This window comes from Panthera onca, chromosome E3, assembly GCF_046562875.1.
Source record: "Panthera onca isolate mPanOnc1 chromosome E3, mPanOnc1 haplotype 2, whole genome shotgun sequence".
Lineage (NCBI taxonomy): Eukaryota > Metazoa > Chordata > Mammalia > Carnivora > Felidae > Panthera > Panthera onca.
Genome location: NC_138354.1, coordinates 33,796,155 through 33,818,759, shown reverse-complemented (window position 1 = coordinate 33,818,759; position 22,605 = coordinate 33,796,155). Strand labels below are relative to the sequence as shown.

The 22,605-nt window shown below is 47.1% G+C and overlaps 1 protein-coding gene and 1 long non-coding RNA gene across 2 annotated transcripts in view; one reads left to right on the top strand and one right to left on the bottom strand.

Annotated features, from left to right (window-relative positions):
- The first annotated feature begins 4,403 nt into the window (after positions 1 to 4,403).
- Positions 4,404 to 10,029, top strand: LOC144614754 (uncharacterized). Its single transcript, XR_013552855.2, has 3 exons — positions 4,404 to 4,522; positions 9,215 to 9,336; positions 9,511 to 10,029. It is a non-coding gene; the product is annotated as an uncharacterized LOC144614754 (long non-coding RNA).
- Positions 10,030 to 10,097: 68 nt separating this feature from the next.
- Positions 10,098 to 22,605, bottom strand: part of GRIN2A (glutamate ionotropic receptor NMDA type subunit 2A) — a 370,883-nt gene continuing 358,375 nt past the window's right edge. Inside the window, exons 13-14 of the mRNA XM_060648461.3 lie at positions 18,636 to 18,874; positions 10,098 to 12,125 (exon numbers count right to left, since the gene is read on the bottom strand). Of these exons, the coding sequence (XP_060504444.2) occupies positions 10,326 to 12,125; positions 18,636 to 18,874 (2,039 nt within the window). The 3' untranslated portion in view covers positions 10,098 to 10,325. The remainder of the gene's footprint in view (positions 12,126 to 18,635; positions 18,875 to 22,605) is intronic.

Here is a 22,605-nt window from a genome sequence, read left to right as displayed (position 1 = left end):
TAAAAATCCAATCTGGATTTAATAAGGAGAGGTCCTATTGAGGAAACTTACTTTAAGGGGGAGACAGGGACTATTATAGTGGGATAGGCCGCAAGAGTTTTTCTGCTACAGGGAGGAGGAAACAAAACCAGAAAGAAGGGAGTCAGGAAGTTATGTGCATTGGCGGCGGAGGGGTGGGGGGTGGGGGGCGCGTGATTGGATGGATCAGAGGGTGTGAGGTCAGCCTAGTCCCGGGGGAGGGTGTGTGTTGACTCAGGCTGATGGTGTTCAGGGACCTGGGAGGAGGAGAGAAGCTTAACCAATGTTCACTTGACAAGCATTTTGTTCTGATCGATTAGTGGGGACAAGAGGTTTGGCTAATCATTTATGAGCAAAGACAGGGATCTTGGAGGGTCTGTGTCTGGCCGTGGCATAGGGAGCCAGGGAGGGGGTGTCCGGGGGTCACATCTAAGTCCTATTGAAAAGGGTGGTTCTTTACAGTAGGCTGTTTCCTGGAATTCATAAAGGAGAGAAGGTCTTTAACTGCCCCCTTTTTCCCAGAATCATGAGTCACGGAAGCTTGGTGAAGTTCAACATTATCAGAGTCAAGGCCGCGAGCGCGGGAAACTGCACAGGAAGAGGAGAACCAGGTAAGGGACGGCGGCAAAGCTTGCTGCTAAAACCCGAAAGCCGATCCCGGGATTCTTCTGATTCTCTGCTTCCTTCTGCGCTCCTCCTTTGCACAGAGTGGGAAATCAAGTTCTCTGCCCCTTGTGCAAATACCGAGCCTGCTCGAAACATGCGTGATGCCCAGGGGTAGCAGCAACAAAGACCACAGAGACCACAACAGCCTTTCTCATTTTCATATCAATCGGCAGAAATTATCTTTATTAGAAAAATGAAATTTTCCTGTATTTACATTTTTACACCATAGGACTGGGCACTTTTGTTGCCTCGGGAGTTATGTACATATATCAGTTTGCACACACAGTTTCAAACCCCATTCCTTAAAACAGTTGAGAACACGTTGAACAAAAAGAAAAGACATACTACAAGAAGACAACCATAGTATATACTTCCTCTATCATAGAAAGGTGTTAAGCAAAACGTGTAATTTTGTAGCTATGCTTGGAAATATTTAATACAGTTATCAGCACTTCCTCATGCGGTTGATTAAAACATGACAGGTATAAACTGCTGGGATTGGTAAGTGAGTGTCTGTTCCCAAATGAGGACCACTGAGTGGAGCACACAGCTTGCTTTGGGCCCCACCATACAAGAGATCAAGCCAGTTCTGATGTGGGTTTTTTGGACTGGGTTTGGGTGTCGCTGTGAATGGGAAACGCTCTGCATGTGGAGTGTTCAATCCTGCCCATGTTGGGTGAGGGATGGACTCAGACATGGGTCTTCAAAGCTGCTTCCCAGTCCTTCCTTATGGGTAAATGACCGGCCTGTGTGTTACGCAACAGGTCGTCATGTGTCTGGAAGGTGAATAGTTGACCCTCTTTTTCTGTCTGAGAAGGCCACTGTTGGTGACTCTGATGGTCTATTTCTTACTCCAACCACCCGTGAAACTCACCTCATCCTTTCGGAATATTCAGCTTGAAATATATATACTATACATAAACACATATGCACAAACATCCTTTTGTGATCAACAGTAAATTCTACCGACTAAGTGATTTGGCAAGTGTATGCTTTTCAATTTGTTTCAGCAGGGGAAGGAACCAAGACTAAGACTCATAGCTTAAGAACAACTGATAAAGAAATCTTTGAGGAACCTCAGGCTTGGAAGGCCTCTGAGCCCCATCTAGCCGTGTAATTAGTTGTTACCGAGTGGTTTCCTGAATTTTCTAAGAAAATGTTATTCTTGGCCTTATCTCCGATTTGGGGGGAAAAAAATACGCACTTGGCATCCTTTCGCAGTGAAAAATGGGGGGAAACGTGAAAGTTAAAAGTCCATTTTCATCTTTGTAAATCCACCAGAATTTTCAAAGATGATCGTCTGAATTTGACCCCAAATACTCCGAATCTTCAGTTTCTAAACTGGAACATTTCCTTAGCGGCCAGGGCTTCAGAGCTATGTCCACAAACCTAATAAACCTAGAGTTTTGTTTTTTTTTTTTTTTAATAAAAGAGTTTTAAAAAGTCAGTACCGCTCATTTATTTGAATTAGCTTAACTGAGAATAGAAATAATTCGATAGGTCTTAGATGTAATGCAATGTAAAAACGTCAGTTGAATTCAAAAGGCTATGATTATTTTTCATGGAAAAACTGACAATGTTTTTATATTTCTGGACCTTCACTATTTGCTCAGATATCAATAGTCTTTGATTTGAGCCCTTTCAAAGCTTGAAACAGCAAAATGTCAGATCAATGAGAAGCATTTAAAATGCCAAAGACAAACTTACGTTTGCTGGAGAACAATTAACCTTATTAATTTAAAAGGCAGCTGTGGTATTGGCTACGTGTTACGTTAATATTCTTTAGAAGGCTCGTCTTAAATCCTTCCCAAAGGTGTGAGAGAATTAACTGGAGGAGGTTATGACCCAGGGCTACTGCTAATGAGGAATGTTCCAGAATCGCGAAAATGCAAACTTACTGTTTCATGGACCTGGTCCCTAAGAGGGGTTTATGTGAGTGATAATCTCAGTTTTGTCCTGTTTGTCTCTGCACACTGCGGACACCTTATTTGAGGAAGTTGATCTGAGAAACGACTCCACTGGAGACAGTTCGGTTCTGGTTCCCTGGAGAGCTGTATGCTTTGAAATACAGCCCCAGAGAAGAACCCCTACCAGCCAGATGGTTCTTTGGAGTGTTCCAGTTTCTGCACAGCTCATCATCCCCTGGAGAATGTTGTCATGCCCTTGTAGACCCAATGACAGGATCTCAAAATAGCTATTAAATCATAATAACTTTTCTGTCTTAAGAGACTTTTGACTGCCAGCTTGGAAGATTGTAAACAGCTAGAGAACTTCTCAGGGACGAGGACACGGCCGCTCAGATGCACTGGCCCTCCAGAAGGACTGAATCACAGAACCTCCCAGAAGAACATTCCTTCAGATCCCAGCTCAGTTTCTTCATCTATAAAATGACCTTAATGTGTCCCCAATTCATGGTAAACATCAACGCCCGCCGTTCTGTGGCTCAGAACACAGGAGCCGCGCAAGAAGGGAACACACGGGCTCAGGGTCTTGGCCTCCCCGATGCGTTATGCACGCTGTCATCTTGGACTCCCAGAGAGCCCGATGGAAACATTCCAGATCGACACCCTTTAAGGAGGCAAACGGAACACTCCGTGGTTCAGTAGTTACCTTGGTGCCAGTGATGACCCTGCAGAGACGCTCCCTTGCAAGTAACAGGACCTTTCTGAAAATGGGCCATAATGTTTAGGGGAGCTCGAATGGGGGCACCCCGGGGCGGCCTGTGTGCCCGCACACACGTGGGAGAATACGATTTGCCCATGTTGAATGGAATGAACCCTGATGTCTACTGAGAAAAAGAAGAGAGGTGTGGAAAGGGATAGTTGAAAGTAGGCACGTGCCAAGGGGAGAGAGTAACTCCCCAGGAACCAAAAAAAGTGAATGCCGAGTGCAAGCGTATGGGGAGAGATGCAAAACCGCATTCGAGTCTCAAAAGGGACCTGAACAGAGGTGAGATCCCCAGGAGTTCTCAATACACCCCAAACCAGACAACGGGGGGGTAGGACACTAACAAACCTCCTCCCCGCAGAGGCTGAAACTCCAGAGAGAGCCCCGGGGACCTCAAAACAGCACATCTCTCTTTCCGACTTACATTCTGACCTCCCTGGCAGAGATCAGGCACTTCAAGAATACACCCAACGTTAGGGGTTTATTAGCAAATTCCTGTTGCTGATGAGGCTGAGACCAACCTGAGCCTCAGCTTCCTTATCTGTAAAATGGGAGCAATCACACTTCTATCCTATGGTTATGTTGAGGATCTTGTTCTAGGATATGCCTAGGATAGTCTACACTCTGTGTGGAGACATTTTGGTACTTCCAAACTCAGGTGCTGACTGACCCAAGGCACCTAGCTGGGACAAGGAGAGACTCCAACATCCTGGCAATGCACAGAACAGGAAGGACAGAGAGAAAAGAAGCTCTGCCCCCTACCCAAACCCCCCCCCCCCCCCGATTCCTGAAACACGTCCTGATTCTTCTCACCATCTGTTTGCCCCATTTTCTCTCCAGGGAACCTGATGAGCTCTCTTCTGTCAGCCACACAGTAGGCACTTGGGACTCAACAAGGAATTCTCCCCACTCCCTTCCCTGATACATTTATACCCTGAACTATCAAAAGTATTCTTCATAAGTCAAAAATAAAACCAACCAAACAAAAAAACCTTTCAGGAAATAGTTTTTTTATATCACGGTCTGTTTTCTAATCCTTTGGCGATTTCTTTCAACCTTTTCTTGAAGCACACATCATAAAGTGGGATAAAGCTGGAAGGAGGCAGGATTTGGCAAGAGCTGGAGAACCCCATGGACCCAGATCTGAGTCTCCTGCACACAAACGTGAAGGGTAAGTCTGGTCACCTGTTTAGATGCTCTTGGCTTTCCCAGGCTCTGTCTTGGAAGGTTAAAATCATCAAGGGTATCTCCGGGAGACTGTATTTTCCAGAGTTACTTACAGGTCTAAGGAAGGAGGGGTCTGTTTGTTTGATCCTGGAAAAAGTTAGATTTTTATTTCCTGGCAAGAACTTGATTGATCATTTCCAGTTTTTACACTCAGTCTCTGCTTGCGTTTCATGGGTTCTCAGTTATCTTTTGTCCTAGGGAGCTGAATTTCTAGACCGTAAGCTGCTCATGGGAAGAGACTATATATTTTCTATCACCCTTGCATCTCCCAAACCCAAATTGGTCTTAAAAGGAGAGTAGATCCTTAGGCAAGTGCTATCAGCTGGTCAGTGTCCTTTGCTCATCCTTGGCTCATGAGAAACAGAACTGTTACCTCCGTGATCGCTGCCAGCTTTCATCTTTGGTTTGAGGTTTTAAACTCTACTCCTTGTTGACTTTCCAGGGAACAGGTCCCTGAGAAAAGGTTTCTCTTTCCCAGGAATCTGAGGCAGGGAGTGTTGGGGAGCTTAAGGGAAAACCGAATTCAAAGAGGGATGTATGGGTCTGTATAAGGCAAGAGGCAAAGAAAGCGGGGTCAGTTCTGTGAGGTTCTCTGGCTCTTATCCCAGAGGTTCCCGGAGACCACTTGTGAGAGAAGCCTAGAACTGAGTCACCTGGTCCAGGGAACCAGGTGAAGAATTACGTGGACCATACGTGTGGGTCTTGGTTTCCAGACCTGGCTCTGATACTGTCTGTCTGACCATCTTATACAGATGGTGCCTTTTTGGGACCTTCATTGTCTCTTGATTTTCTCACCTCCCTTCCCCCCAAATCTTGGTGTGGTCCTATAAGTTCTGTTTTTCTAAGACCCTTCTGGGCAGGCATCTTTAGCTGATGCCAAATCAAGAGTACTTCTGGGCACACACGTGGGGATGGGGAAGACGATGGGGATGATGCCCTTTGACGGGTATGCAGAAATCACACACACGTCCATATCGGCACTGTCTTCAGAAGTAAGTGTGAGTAGAACATGAGCTGTGCCCCTAACTCCACATACCGCTTTTGAACAGAGTCCAAGGACACCAACCCCCCAGATTCCCCTTGGGCCCTGCCATCCTCCCTAGAACTGAGTTGTTTTTTAAAGAGTGCCCTCTCTTCCTACATATCCTTGCACCGATAACCAGAATGGGTTTTCCGCGGGTCCATAACCATCATCGTCACATAATTTTTAACATAAACTTTACACTATATACAATGTTATTTGGATAATACACTTACATGTGAATTGTAGAAATCAAGCATGTGTATGATATGTACATGTGTACCCGAGCATTGGTATTCACAGGATAAGTGCATTTTACCACGTCTGATGTCTATCGAGTGGGAAGCTGACCTCATCGGATAGGACTAGATGTGAACACAGCATGATGTGAGGGGGTTGAATGGAAAAGCACAGCTGAATTTTGGTATAGACCCCACCAAACCTCTCATTCAGCACTTCCAACCCTGTTGGCCAAAAGAATATGAGGCATCCGGAAGGCCTAATTTTGTCTCAGGTGGAAATAAACACTAATTCTGCATGGAAGACCGCCTTTACGTGGAACCCTGGATTCCCGTGAAATACCGACCAATGAGTTTTGTTGCCACGCGTGCCATTTTTTTACCCTTAGAACTCTGAGTTCTGCCCACGTTCGTCGCGGTCAAACGCAAACAGCCTCTGTTTCAGAAACGACTCAAATCCCCTTCGCAAGGATTCCTGAACAACAGCTCTGCACAAAGAAACAGTACAGGGATGTGCCTGAAGTTAACAAATATATTCAGCTCTTCTGAAAGATATTTTGGTTTCTCAAATGAGTATTTATTTAGGTCTTATACCATAAGGGATTTCAGTGCAAGGTATTTATTTATATGGCAACCGATTATTAGAGCTGCACTTCTTAGGTTGAAAGGACATAAATTTTTAATCACCATTTAATTAACACCAACTTTGTTTTTTTGTTTGTTTGTTTTTTTTCCTTTTTCATTAGCAATTCTATTTGCCAAGAATTCAGGGCATTTGTCATTTCCTGAGAAGGACGCAGAATATTAAACACACATCACTGGCAGACATATCAAATAGAATAAACAATGTGGGGCTGTAGGACTGCTATGGATCTGTTGACTAATTAACAGCCTTGGCTAGAGTCCCATTTAAGTGAAACTATTTCATTTGTAAACAAGGTGTAATTTTCTTGTTCCTTCCTTGAAAATAAGTGAGAGTCGATTTTACTGATTTTTGCTGCGATGATCGGTTTCATCAGAACAGCAGAGGGTGAAAACTTCTTAGGCTCTCTGCAACAGGGAAGAGAAACCTAGTCTAATCCACGAGACACCCAGTCACATGGCTGGCTGTAATGACAAAGTGAGATGTGCAGAGGACAGAAGAGTGGGGAGATCATAATCCCGCACCTCTCAAGGAAGCCTCACTGGCAGAAAAACAGACGCATGAGGAACCTGTCTTCTCAGATCAGTGAAGCCAGAAGTGGCCTAAGACTGTAAGGATAGTGAGGACTATTTTTGAGAAACTCAAAGGTTTCCAGGGTAGAATTCATGCCCTAGAAGGCCCTCCTCTTACACAGAGTGTTTTAAGCTGGGCCTGTGTATACTGTTACCGATCAACAGAAACGTATGTGTCTGCATTCAGAAGAAAGAGCCGGATCCCTCTCAAGTAGAGAAGGCCAGTTAGGGTGGCCAAAGTACCATTATGGATGCCAGCTGTGACTTGAGTCAGGTGAAACTCAGGCACAAATTTGGGTTCAGAGATTCTGGCTCTTTGAGATCTAAGATCTCAAGCTGGAATGTCAGCGGAACCGTCTGTGATGGGTCCAGAGTCAAGGGCTTCCTATTTATGCCTTGATAGGCTTCTGCAAAGAACAGAACTGACTTGATTACTTTGGAATCGCTCCGCGTCATTATCTTTCTCTTGGCAATTGCCCATCTGATTCGACGGTCAGTTTTCTGATGTTTGCGATCATCACCGTTGAGAGTCAACGAATTTGGAAAAGAGGGAAATTATACATTCATTATATATAGCATTCCAATCCTTATTGTTTATTTTGTTTAAAAAAAACACTTTGGGTATTAAAGGAAGCACGTGTTTTTTTCAGTATGTTACTGTTGGTTCTTTCAAAAGCCCCATCTTTAGTCTCTTTACCTAGATAAACATGGGGTTAAGAGCAAAAATTATGCTGTTGTTAGCAGGAGGGTTTTTGATCTATGGGACGTTATGAGTGTAAGTCACCTTCTCCCTGGAGGTCTCTGTCACAGTTGGCAGCCCCCTTGGGTTTTGAGGACACGGGAAGAAGACAGAAAGCCTCTTTGGGTTGATGACACAACACTGCCATGTGTGCTGGGGAGACTTTGTAATTCATTTCACGTCATGACACGCCAGTCTTGTGAGGGAAGGAGGTGATCCTGGATGGGGGGAATGTAGGTCTGGAAAGCAATGGGAGGGCAGAGGCAGAAAGTTCTAAAAGACAATACAGTCAGGGCTGTGCCTAAGACGGGAAATGGATATGGGGCTCTCGCAGTCTAGGCTTCTCCACTGTTGGCTCTTGGGCAGCAGAAGCATACCATCTGAGAAAGAAAATACAATGTCTGAATACGTTTGTCCTCGGTGCCTAGCCAGCCTCTTGGGCCTCTCAACCTCAAAGGTGAGGAGAGGACTTTTGGCCCCTCTGCCTCCCCACCGATGACCCTGAAACTTACTGCGACCACTTCTCATTACTGCCGGGTGCACTGGCCCAACGATGGAGCTATTCAATGAATCCTGAAGCTCTGAAAGAATCGTTCCTGGCCCCGCCCCCTGGCAGGAAAACCCTGCCTACAAGACAGAACGTGCCATGTGTAAAAGAAACAGGGTAGCTACCCCTCCGTCCCCTTCTCTGAGAACCCAAAGCAAAATGCGGGAGGAAACCAGGAGACTGTCAGGTTCATCTTAGCTTAGGGTTTCCACAGTATCTTCTTGTCAAGCAGACTCAGCCACTCTACAGAACCTGAGGCCTAGTCATCCCAGAAATCTCAGGGACAATAATGAATGTAAAATAATCCAAATCAGTACTATATAAAATGTGCAACTAACATTGTTTGTGGGGGTTATAATACTTAGTTTTTAAACTAGGAAATTCTGAGAAAGTGTCAGAACATAACAACTACCTTTTTTGGGGGGGGGGGGACTTGGTGTGAGTGAGGTACTGTGCCAAGAGCTTCTGATGCTGAAGCTTCCCCTTCTTCCCACACTGTTTTTTTTTAAAGGCGTATCATTTCATATCACACACACACAGATCTGAGTAAAGCAAGAATCGGACAACGGGGGTGGCTCGGAAATGACAAATGCTCTGGGGAGTTTGTCATAGATCTCTGTTGGTGCTGGTGAAGCACTGTGCCTCCAATCGAGCGAATATTTCAGAAGAGAGAAATCGTGTTTGCCACTGAAGTTTATCCACGATTTTGGAGGATGCTCAGGGTCGATGCATGAGGGTCTCTCATGTTTTGAAGGCTTTTGATCTGAGGAGGTTGGGGTGGGAACGAGTGTCCAACTGAATTTCATGAGGTTAAGGACAATTAACCTAAAAGCGTGCCAGCCTTCAGTGGACAGATGGCATCGTACTTTTTACAGATCACGGTACACACGTGGCTGCTGGCATATGCCACGATGTTGACAACCCTGGGAACAGTGACACACACTTGGACTCCACCATAGCTGTTCGGGGACCGAACGAGTGATGGTCACTCTAAGAGGTAAGGGGTAACAGATACTATACAACCCTGAGTCGTCACCAGAAGGGGGGGGGGGGGGGAAACGCAGACTTACGTACATAGGAATCTTCGGGATAAACTACAACAGCCTCTGTGTCCAGAGACAGACGACCCACAGATTAGGTGTCGGAGATATACACGTATCGGTTTGTGCAGCTCTGAACAAGACCATCGAAGCCAAGGGTGAGAGAGTGTCTGTGAAACACACAAGTTGACATCCAGAGAGATTCTCGTCGTTCTCCGCCTGAGGGCCCTCCTGGCCTTTTCCTCCAGATGAGTCTTGGAAACAGACTCTAGTGAAGGTAGCATGGTTACTGTGAACACGGGAATTTGCGATTCTTTGTGTGTGTGGTGGGGGGGGGGGGGCGGAGCCTGGGGTTGGTTCTGGGGTCGGGCCGGGGCAGTGACGGGAGGCATGACACTGAAGCTGAGACGGGTACAAAGCCAAACTTCCTAATCTCTTGCACGTCCATCTCGCTGCGGTGCAGACGCATTCGTAACTGCTGTGTCTGTTTCGGGTTTACATGCGTACCATATTGCTTATTCTGGATGAGAGAGACCGTTAGGCATTTCTGATGAGGAAATTACATGGTGGACTGGTCTTCGTGGACTTTGGAATATAGAAAATCATAACATCACCACTGGCCTCCGACGCATCGTTATTGCCAACATCCCTAGAGGGCGTGTCCCGGAGACCTGCCCTATTATTTATTATTTATTTGCTTTTTTTTTTTTTTTTTTTTTTTTGGTTAAGGACTCACCTATCCGGTATCTGCCATGCTCCGCACACGCCTCACAAGATTCCTTGAGGGGAAGACTATGGCATGGAGCCAGGTGCAAAAGAACCAACAAAAAAAATACCTTCCTAAATCCCCTTCTCTTTGCAGGCACCATCGGACATCCGACATTTACCCTCCAGAACGTTGGCTGTTACGTATGTTTCCCTATAGATAAAACATTAATGGAAGGTTCTAAACATCAGATTCGATACTAGGCATTTTCTTGTACACACGTCTACTGCTGCAGGAATTCAAAACCCGGGGGGTGGAGTACATATTGTTCTTATTTGCAGCATAAGGCCTAACATGCTCTGAGATATACACGTCGTCGTGGCCTCTACTGTCCCTGGAACAGTACGACGCTGTGGACCTCAAGGACGATCGAAGGTAGCTGTCATTCACGGCCTGGGACGGCAGCGAGTGTTTGTAAGGGTCCGAGGGGCATCTCCCAATGACTAAGCGTCGCTCGTCCCCATGGCAGCGGAGGAAAGGGTTCTCGGAGGTGTGGTCCGGCAAGAGAGACTTGCTCCGTTTGCTGTCCTGCAGACCCTGGGGTAAGAGGGAGCTTTTGTTCCCCAAGAGTTTGCTTGAGGGCACGCTACAGAGACTCCCGTACAGGTTTCCCTCCAGAAGCCGTTCCCGGTCCTTGAGGCTTATGCTCCTGGAGGGCCTGCTAAGGTCTGTCTCCCGAGGTTTGTCGAGAATGTTGTCGTAGGAGTGCTGACGGCTGATCCTGAGTTTGTTCTTCTGGAACTGGAGGGTGCTGTTCTGCGCCCAGTCCTGCTGGTAGACCTCCTCCTGGGCGGCTGGGCTCCCTGTCTCCTGGAGCATCTGGTCTTCGTCGATGTCGTACAGGTTCCCCATCCGCAGGCAGGCGTCGCACTTGAATGGGGACCTCACGGTGAAGTGGCCTGAGTAGGTGGGCAGGTTGGAAAGGCAGCTCCTGCAGTGGGTGGAGTTCTGTCGGTACCGCTCGCTGCCCTCGCTGTGAGGGGGACTCTTGTCTTTCAGGGTGAAGTGCTTGGAGTAGAACTTATACTTGTCATTGTTGGGGGGTCCGTCTTCATTGTGCAGGGGGTTCCTGGTGGCCGGCAGCGCGGGGTCCCCCTTGCGGAAGTTCTCGTCGTGGTCTGGGTAGGCGTCGGTAAAGTCCACGTTCTCGGGGAGGGCCATGTTCTCAACGAACTGGGGAGCGTCTAAGTGGAAACTGGGCTCCTTCTCACCATCGATGGTGTAGATCTTGTCCCTGGGGGAGCTCGCTTTGGTTTTCAGGTAGGAGCGCTCGACCTCACTGCAGTCCTTGGGGTATTTGGAGGCTGCTGACCTTTTGAAGTTGTCCTTGGTCTTGTGGTTCTTGTTGTTGTCTGGCTCTCTGTGGCACGTGGCCCGACTCGAAGTTTCCGAGATGTCCGAATGGGCCACCTCTTCTGGAAGGTATCTAGGACTCTTTAGGGAGTGGGTCCTGTTCTCCACTGCTCCCTCGTCCCTCTGGGAGACAGGGTTCTGGCTCAGGGAGTCTTGGCGCAGTGATTCCATGGATTTCTTCCAAAGCTGCCGGGGCCTGGAGTTCGCTTTGGATTCTGTGCTCACGGCCACCTCCACCGTGTTGGGGTTGGACTCATTGAGCGTGAGAGGGTGCTGTCCCTGGAACACATAGTTATTGAGGCTGTCCTTGTGCCTATTGGCCACGAATGTTTGCAGTTCGTTCATGTTGTCCCCAAAAATGGTGTCTTTCCCCTGAAAGGACCTGTTGTCTGAATAGATCAAATTTCCCTTATCTGAAACCATGTCCATGATGAGGGAACCTCTTTGGATGAAGTCTCCAGCCCTTTTGGGGGAATCCATTCTTGAGGAGTTCATGTTGGACATGTCGGAGATGTTTTTGGCTGACCGAAGGAGTTTTAACATGTTGCTCTGGGATCCGGTCAGGTTGAAGTCTGGAGACTTCTTCTTCTCTTCGATGTGTACTCCATGAATGCAGCTGTAAATGCCCTGTGGGAAAGAACACGAGACATCATCAGTGGCAGCAGGGACACAAAAACACTGCACACCCAGGCTTTACCTGCGAAGGTGAGATGTGTCCTTCTGGGAGGAGCCTCGGAGAGATGGCGAAATCCAATCTGAATCCTGGTACTGTTTCTTAAATGTACCAGACCAGTGGCAAAGTGCCCGGCTTCTCTGGTCTCCCTGGCTCAAGACGATCTGACACGTTTGCCTATGACACTCATACACAGAGTTTGAGAGAAGGTATCGACTAACGGTCACGTAACCATACAGGTCTCAGTGCCTCCACAGTGGAACCTGGGGTACTGGATTGATAAGTGGGTTGCTAACTCATCTTTCCCCCTGGATTCTCAGGATCATCTTTGGAGTGTGGATACCAGGGTCAGTTATTAAACTGGCACGGGGCCCCTGGGTTGCTCAGTCGGTTGGGTGTCTGACTTCGCCTCAGGTCATGATATCACGGTTCGTGGGTTCGAGCCCCACGTTAGACTCTGTGATGATGGCTCAGAGCCTGGAGCCTGCTTCGGATTCTGTGTGTCCTTCTCTCTCTGCTCCTTTCCTACTCTCTCTCTCTCTCTCTCTCTCTCTCACACACACACACACACACACACACACACACTCAGTCTCTCTCTCTCTCTCTCTCTCAAAAAATGAATTAAAAAACATTAAAAAATAGAATAAACTGGCATAAAAGGGCCACCCATTATTAATTCTTCAGGGGAGCTGCCCCAGCAACACACTGAAGCTGTCAGTCAAGGCATGAGACCCAAGCAGGTCAACCAGAAAACCCTTTGTGGTCACTCTAAGGGTGGACATCAAATCCATGGGTGATCAATCACACATTTTGGGGAAGGATAGATACAGAAGCTGGAATAGAAGGAGCAGACGCGGGGAACTAGTCTTGTCACTATGTGGGGATGTGAGCCTGAGAGTGAAGCCATCATAGGAGGGAGCACGGTACAGGGGATGGAGAGACAGGACATGGTTGGAACCCCTGGGGACACCACTTGGGACTTTTCACTTATGCCGCTTAATATATTCCGTGTGTGTGTGTGTGTGTGTGTGTGTGTGTGTGTGTGAGAGAGAGAGAGAGAGAGAGAGACAGACAGACAGACAGACAGACACAGAGTGTTTCTGTGCATCTCTGTGCCGCGTGTGGTTCCTGCTTACCTGCTGCCAGGAGGCAGGGTCTCCAGTGCGCGCTCCTGTGGCTGCTGGGTGACGGGATCACCCAAATGAACTGTGCAGTTCACAGCACGGTGCTTCTGAACCTGGCCTGTGAACCCACACCTCCCACCCAGCTCAGTAACATGGGAATCTTACACCCTGACCCAGCGAGATTTGGCTTGTGTGGGTGAAAACCGGTGTATCTCCTGTACGTTTGGATCAACCCAGATCTGTGCCTTGATTTCATTTTGTCAGTATTATAAAAAAATAGGAGTTAATTTTTGTTGTTTTCTACAGGCGCCCGGCTGGCTCAGTCGGTAGAGCATACGACTCTTGGTATCAGGGTCGTGAGTTCAAGCCCCACATTGGGTATGGAGCCTACTTAAAAAAACATTTTTTTTTCTAAATCTGTAATTTTGTTCTAATGAGCTCCCCCCACACTGCTAGAGATTTTAAGAACTTCTGTCTCCCCCTTCCCTGACAGAGCAATATGTTAAAACCAGCTGAGATGGGCTGGCTGTCTGTTTGAGGGGGGCCCACAGAGGTGGTCAGGGGGCTGAGTTATGTTTCAGGAGCAGGAGGATGGCTGCTGACTGCTTTTGCTCTTCCCCAGTTTGCCCTAGGGCTCACAGGATACTGGGAAGGCACTTCCAGCTGCTGGGGTGCAGGGGGAAGCCTCGGAAAGGAGGCCACGCGATGGACCCAGCCCATACCCCAGGCTTGGGTGCTAGTGTTCTCCCACTCAGTTGACCCACCTTCTTGATGGGCTGCTGAGGAGGAGGGGGTGCATATCAGAGACACACGGAAAGAGCCAGAGCCTGGAACCCACTGGAAGTGAGTCCCAGCTCCACCTGTTAGTAGCTCTGTGACCTTGGATAAGCTGCTGCAGCCTAAAAAAATGTGTTCTAACATTTATTTTTGAGAGGTGGGAAGGGACACAGGGAGAGAGGGAGACAAGAGAATCCCAAGCAGAGCCTGACGCGGGGCTTGAACCCATGAGCCGTGAGATCATGATCTGAGCCAAAGGCGAAGGGTCAACTGACCGGGTGCCCACCTTTTCTGGTGCCCTTCTTTTCTGTCACCTTTTACTCCTTCACACGCTAGCACGAGACCCCACTGCACACTTTCCCACGGCTGCAAGAAGACGCATGCTACCCTTTACTACCGAAGGTTCGTTCTCCTTGGACAGCAGCCCAGACCCTCCCTCGGCCCCGCCGTGGCTCTCCTCAAGGGCCCCTGACCACTCAGAACACTCCTGATGGGGCATGCACCCTACTGCCCTCTGTGGTTCCCTGGAGTCTGGGCTTGACCCCTGATGTATCTTCCAAGGCCTACACGTTTGTGTCCCCCCAACAAATCCACATAATGAGATCCTGACCCTAAAAGTTGATGGTGTTAAGAGGTGGGGCCTTTGGGAGGGGGTTAGGTCATAATGGTGGGGCGCTGGCCAGGCAGATGACTGCCCTCGTAAGAGAGGCCCCACATTGCCCACGGCCCTTCCACGTCGTGAGGACACAAGGAGAAGCCTTATGACCCAGAAGGGGACTCTCACTTGACCACGCTGCACCCTGATTTCACACTCCCAGCCTCCAGAACCATGAGAAGTAGGTGTCTGTTGTTCACAAGCCACCCAGTGTGTGGTGTTTGGTGATAGCGGCCCTGGGAGACTGAGGCAGTATCTACTTCTGCTCTCTTGGTCCTGACTGTGGGGGAGCCAGAAGCCCGTCACTGTCCCCAGGATCCCCTCCAAGGAGCCCATGGGACAGGCTGCCACAGTCTCCATCCCGTGGTCTCTGTCTTTGCTACGTCTCCAATTCCTCATGGCCGAAAACCGAGGTGGGTTCTTTTTGCTGGTGACACTGACTGTTTTCTTCTAGGGGAGAGGGAGAACATTTTGGAGAGAAAAATTAAGAGCCTCCTGCAGACTAGAGGGCACATTTATTTTTTAACCCGGAAAAGCCAAAGGCCCCAGCTGTGGGAGAAACTGGGTTCTCATGTGAAGTGAACGACGTCTTTAAGCTCTGGCCCGCCCCCTTGGCAGGCCACGAGTGCCCATATATCCAGTCTGTATTTTGCTGCACTATCCAGGAGCTTCCCAAGGGACATCGAGCTCTTGGGGACACTTGCATGTGTCTGCTGCGTGGCAACAGCTAGGTCCACAGGCTGGGTGTTGAAGGTGCTACCAGAACTGGTGAGTGGAGACCCCTGGCTGCTGTGCAGGAAAACACCTGCCTCGGGTGCAGGCACCTTTCAGAGCATCCTGGATCCACGTCCCTACACTCAGAAATGGACGGAAGCATGCAACCCAGCCCGGTGCACAAGACAGTCCTCCTATTTCCTGCCTTGTTCTGGCATGATAGGTGAAGCAGGAGACATAAGGTGAGGCCGAAAGGGTCCCGTTCCGCCCTTCAGGGCCTCAGTTTCTCCATATCCATAGGATGGGTGTGGTCATGTCACACACAGGTGCTGTCAGGATTAGAGATGACAGGGGGACGTCAGTCACCTGGCCCTTACTCGCATGCTGGGCATGATTCGTTGTGGGGTTGTGATCTTGGCTTGGTAGGAAAAAGTGGGTTCTTGGCTTGGGGATTCCCCACTGCACGTTTGTTAAAGAAAATGTTTACATGCCTACAACGAGGGCGCTTCTGTTTCTGTGTGTATGGCCTGCTCGGTGTGAAGAATATACATGTAAGCTGGCATGTGTGTGAACGTGCCCATAAGACGAATTTAAGAGATGTGTGTTAGCCCTTGATCAGAAAGGAGGAACATTTTTCTTGAGCAATCTGAAAGCCCTGCTATGCGTGAAATTGGGTGCTGAGCTCATTCTGAGTTCCCTAACAAATGAGAGAGGCAGGAAAAGTATATTAAATATGAAATCCTTCTCTTCACACATATTAGGGCTGCACTTATTTAAAAGATAGTATCTGGGGAGAAGGAGGGTCAGTGCTCAAGTAGCATTCCCTGCAGCCTTTGAGGACACAGGAATGCTGGTGGATGGGAGTCCCCAAGGGGCACAAAAGTCCTTGCAGTGCTCCTGTGAGGCACGGGGTCCTCTCTCCCCCAGGGAGGGGAGACTGAAGTTCAGATTCCAGCCTGTAAAGCTGATGATGCCTACTCCTGTGTGCCCCACTGCCCCCCAATCCTGCTCAAGATGCTTGCAAGGGAAGCGGGGGATTTAGTTCATGCCTCATAATGACGGTCCTCTCAACTGGCTGCCTTAATGGTATCTCAGAGGAAACGCTCTTCGAGATCCAAGCAGGATTTACAAGGAAATGCAACAGTGTGCATTTGCTCATGATAATCCCAGAGTCATTTGGGTATGGAAAGCCTTTAGTAATTGGTGGAGAGAATTAGCTTAAAGTTGGCATAATACCTAGCTAGATGCGTGCACATTGTTATTTTTAAGCAGTCTGTGTTTAGATGCCATCAAGTTAATTAGGAAATATGTATTTGCACAGAATGCAAGTTAAGAGTGCCACTGAACAGAAAACAATAAATCTTCCTCACTAAGCTAATATGTGCCTTCTGAATCTCCAAAGTTCTTAAAATCACCAAATGCTAAGAAAACACAAATTCCTTTAAAAATGATTATTTAGTTTTCCCAATAACCATTAGCATATAAAACCAGGTGTTTGTACCCAAGTGTTTTTCACCATGTTTCATGTCTTAATTCATTAAATTCTTTCAGAGTGAAAACATTCCAAGGTGAGTAAATGGGAGAAATAGGTAGATAAATAAATGGACGGGATGGATGGATGGATGGATAGGTAAATGGGTGTAGGGATGGATGTACAGATGGATGAATGAAATGGGTAGATGGATAGATAAAACAGGTGGGTGGCTAGATGAGATGAATGGATGTATGGGTGAAATGGGTGAGTGGATGGATGGATGGGTGAATGGATAGATGGACGGATGGATGGATGAAATGAATGGATGTACGGGTGAAACGGATGGATGGATGGATGGATGAACTAGGCAGATGGATGGAAGAATGACTGATGGGCTGTGAGGTAAATAGATGTTATATTCTGTTAGAAGATGAGTGAAGGATATGCACATATGATGTAAGTGACAACAAGATCATGTCAGTTGCACACACATATGTGTCATGTACTATGATCTGTATCAAATCTCTTGTGTTGCTTGTATTTGATGTTTGTTGCTTGTGTGGGAACCTGTGCTCTGGCTGGTACCACACCACCTCGGCTCAAGTCCCGGCTCCACCAAGGCTGGGCAGCCGTGGATGATCCTCTGACCTCATTCCCCATCTGTAATCTGGGATGAAGAACAGTTACACGCCTCACAGAAATGGCTTGTAGGTGAAACGAGATGAAGAGTATGAAGTCCGTACAGGGTGCTTGGCAGCTATCTGTGCTGCACAAATACAGGCATTTTCCATGATCGTTGCTATTACTGATGACCCATATGTGCTTTTTTATGGTAATATACACATGCCACATTGTGTAACAGGAGAGGGGTTTTCCTTGCATTGTGGGTGAGTTCGTTATAGCATGTGTGTTTGCGGCTGTAGTTCATGCTGGGTTGAATGTGTATTTTGTTTTCTGTTTGACATGTGTGCCTTTCCTCGTGGCCCTTCGTGTCTTTGTTTCGTTGGAGGCTCTGTTGTAATGCAGACGCTCTTTGTGTTTTGTTAGACGTGCGGATGCAGAGCATGGCATGGGATGTATATTTGGTTTTGGCATATGTGTCCCACTGAGATGTGTGCATAAACTGTAACATCCTGCACAGGAATGGTAGTCGTGTCGTAAAGCACATCGGCTGCTCACGGTGGATGCCACAGACTACTTTGTTTGGCCTACGTGGTATTTTGGTGTTGTCTAAAAAAATGGAACTAGTTACTAATATTTAAAGAGTGGGAAGCCTTCACATAAAATCAGATGACTACTTTCTCTCTGACAACCTACAAGACCTGATAATATTGCCCTTGAATTCCCATAAGACAATACTCAGCAGGACCTGAGGACTGCCCCCTCTGGGTGTGGTAGGCATTCTCAAGTGTTCCCTCACCTTGAACCCCAGGGACATTTGCTGTTTTTCATCTCACTGGTGCTATTTTTCTCATGCCCAGCCTGCATTACCCATTTTCCTTCCCTCTCTGGCTTCCGCGGTCACCTGGGTTTGCTACCCCTGGGTTAGGAACACACAGAATCTGGATGCCTTTACGACAAGCCCAACAGGGATTGGTGAGCGAGGGCAGGATGTGCAAATCACCCCCCACCCAGGAGTCCAGAGTCCTCGATTCTCTGGGAGCCCCGTGCTCTTCTGGACCTGCCGCTGCATCGAGAACGAGCCGCCTGAGGTACTGACCCTGCTGATGGAGAACAGCAGCCCCGGCCGGTCGGAGCACACGCCCGTGAAACAGAAGCGCAGCTTCCAGTAGAAGAGGTGTTCCCAGATGAAGGTGATGAGGCTGAGGGCCATGGCAGCCGCCAGCATGTAGAACACGCCCGCCATGTTGTCGATGTCCAGCTGACTGCTCATCACCTCGTTCTTCTCATTGTGGCAGATCCCCGTGAGCCACAGTGTCTCCAGCTCCTCCATCTCGCCTGGACAGAGGACAAGAGCCACAGGCAGTGAGGAGCACGGTATACACTCTGGTTCTGGACACACGCGGGTGACCCACAGCTGGACATGCAACCTGCAGGCGAGTTCCTGATGGCACCATGTCTGCATGCGCTCATTCGTTGGGAGAAGGTAATAACGATAACAATACCTACCTGATCTCGTGAGGAGGATGAAGTGAGATAACGGATAGTTACGTTCAGTCCGGGTCATGTTTTTGTTTTTGTTTTAATGTCATTGCGTTCTGCCCTTCCTGCTTTTCTCTACCTGTGTCTCTGACACCCACCCAAGCCTGGAATAGGGCCCTACCATGGAAAGGCTCATGTTCCAGGTACGACTTCATCACTTCCTAGCTCCTTCAGAACTATATCTCTCCTGTCTATAAAATGGATATAATAATAGTGCATACTTCCTAGACTTCTGGGGAGGACCAAATGAGCTGATGGGTGCAAACTTTCTAAAGGTAGTGCCCGGCTTATGGTAAGTGTTCATAAATAGTAGTGTTCACAGGATGGAAACGCCCAGCACCATGCCTGGCACACGGCAGTCCTCGCATATATGTTGCTTCTTTCATTTTCCTTTAGAACATCTGGGGCTATTCCAGGAAGTCACCCACCACCGGTGCACTTGGGGCAAAAAGCACGAATGGAAAAGAGGCTTCTCGATCAGCTCTGAATGGCTCCTTGCAAACTAAACACCTCGCCACTGGAGCAGGCAGCTAGAGAAGCAGGTGGAGTTTTCAATGGAAAAGAAAAAGTAGGCGTGCGTAGCATTATTTCATCTTTTATGTGTGTTTCATCCAATTGCCATTTAGGAGGAAATTCTCTGATCTAAACGTCTAGCAATTAAACTGTCTAGCAGTTCACGAAACTATGGCACTTACGCTACGATTCAGACTTTAAAAATTATCCTTCAAGGACAGTGAAAATCACAGATGATGTATATAATGTTAAACGGAAAGTATGATTTTGGGGCATGTGTGTGTTATCTAAGATATAATATGAAACAGGCAGAGAAAAGTAAATACTGCAAATGTTTCTTTGATTCCCTTTGGAAGAGGTTAGCACAATTAATGCTTTCAAGTTGCTTTCTTTCTCACTCTTGAATGATTTGGCTGAACAGAGCAATCTAGGTGGATAATGATTTTTTTCTGGACCTTTTGAAGATGTTACTGAGTTTTCTTCTGATCTGGATTATAGTCGTTGAGAAGTCGGCGAGTAATCTAACTGTTGCTACCTTCTATGCACTCTGTGCTTTTTCTCTGATTGTTTTTGAGACTTTCATTTTGTCTTCGGTGTGGAATTGAAATGTGGATTTGCTTTAGGATTTTTTCTGCTCTGTGACCCAGTGGCGTTCTTTGACGTGTGACTTATAACTTTAATTCTGGAAAAATCTCACCCATCCTTACTTTGAATATCGACTCTCCCTCTCCCCCCCTTTTTTAAAAACTTAATAGAATGTACTTTTTAGAGTAATTTTAGGGTTACGGAAAAATTGAGAAGTTCAGTGGGTACAGCAAGTTCCCATACACTCCTCTCATCCTCCCCCCCCCCCCCCCCCGCCCTGCCTCAGTTTCCTCTATTAACATCTGGCACTGGGGTGGTAATTTTTTTTTAACAATTCATGAACAGGTATTGATACATTATTACTAATTCCACACTTCACATTACGGTTCACGCTTTGTGTTGTATGGTTTTGTGGGTTTTGCCCAATGCTTAATGCCATGTTATCTGCCATTACAGTATCGTATAGAATAGTTTCACTGCCCTAAAATTCCCGTGTGCCCCCGATTCACCTCTCCTCATGCCCCATCCCAACTCCTGACAAGCACTGATCTTTTAATGGTCTCTATAGTGTTGCCCTTTCCAGAACATCCCATACTTGGAACCATAATGCACACAATAGCCTTTTCAGACAGGTTTCTTTCACAGTAACAACATGCATATTTTTTATTTATATTTTTTTAATTAAAAAAATTTTTAACGTTTATTTTTGAGAGAAAGAGAGCATGAGGGGGAGAGGGACCAAGAGAGAGGGAGACACAGAATTGGAAGCAGGCTCCAGGTTCTGAGCTGTCAGCACAGAGCCCGATACGGGGCTCGAACTCACGAACCGTGAGATCATGACCTGAGCTGAAGTTGGACACTCAACTGACTGAGCCACCCAGGTGCCCCAACATGCATCTTTTTTAAATGTGGGCAGTCATCTGATTTATAAAAAGATGCAACAAAATTTAAAATGATACAAAATATCAATTTCAAAACATCAAAAAGTGAGTGTATTTAACCATACTCAGCCCATAACAGAGCAAATGGGTAAGTGGAATAATTCAAGCTGGAGCATATTGCTATACGAACTGGCAGCAGTAAAAGTTGATAAATGAAGGCAGAGGAACTCTATTCAGAATTAGAACCGAGGGGCTTCGTAATCATCTGGCGTCTGTTCCATGTTGTACTTACGGCTAGAAATGCACATGATGGGAACTTCAGAGGTCTTTTGGATCCTTCCTTTAAGCTCCTGGTCAGCAGTGGCTACAGTGCAGGGCTTGTGCTGAGAACAGTATGCATTTAAGTTCCTCCACGTCCTTCCATGGCTTGACAGCTTGCTTTTGTTTGTGAATAATATGCCATTGCATAGATGTACAGTTTGCTCATTCCCCTACTGAAGGATATTTCGGCTGCTTCCAAGTTGGGGCAATTACGAATAATGCCGCCATAAACATCTGTGTGCAGGTTTTGTGTGGACGTATGTTTCCAGCTCATTTGGGGAAAGACCTAGGAGCACGATGGTAGGATTGTGTGGTAAGAAGATGTGTAGCCTCGTGGGCAACTGCCAAGCCCTCTTCCGAAGTGGCCGTGCCATTTCGTGTTCCCTGTTGAGCTCCCGTCACTCCACATCCTCACCAGCATTTCTCATGTTGTCAGTGTTTCGGGTTTTAGCCGTTCTAATAAGGTGCATAGTGGCATCACATTGCTCTGAGCTGCAAGCCCCTAAGGACACGCGATGATTCTCTTTTCTTCTGATTGTGTTTTAAATATTCTAAACCTTCTCATTCTGTTCTCTAGGTTATTCACTTTGCTTTAGTATTTTCCATTCCTTTATCACTCTGTCCTGTGGTTAGATGCTTCCCGCAGATCTATTTTCCAGCTCATTTATTCTTTCATTAGTAATATTTAGCGTTATGCTGTCATTTAATCTATTCTAGTTCTTATATTCACCTGGCCATTTAAAAATTCTGCCTGTTCGTTTTTATCATAATGTCTCATTCTTCTGTTATGACTTAAAAAAAACTTCTATATTTAATAATTTCAAACCCACCATCTTTCAGATTATTCTCTGCCTTGCCTCCTCCCCCAAGTCCTTGTTGGGATTCACATACGTCTGGTTGCTGTGTGTGCTGACCTCATGGTGGATTTCTTCCTTGTGCTGTTTGTAACTTCTGAGTCTGAGCTAATACTCAGCAGAGGTTGTTTTCCCCCCTAAAGCATGGGGCCCCCAAGCACACTGGGCTATAGGAATGTTCCTACAGTGGGGTTGAGTTAGCTTCTTCTGTGGTTCCCAAGGTACTCCCAAGGTAACAGTTTCTGTATGAAAAAAAAAAAATGTGACTGCCTTTGCCACGCCATTTAGTGTACATTTGGACCTCCATACTCATTTAGGTTTTTAAAAACTATTTATTTTGAGGGGCGGAGAGCACAAGTGGGGAAGGGGCAGA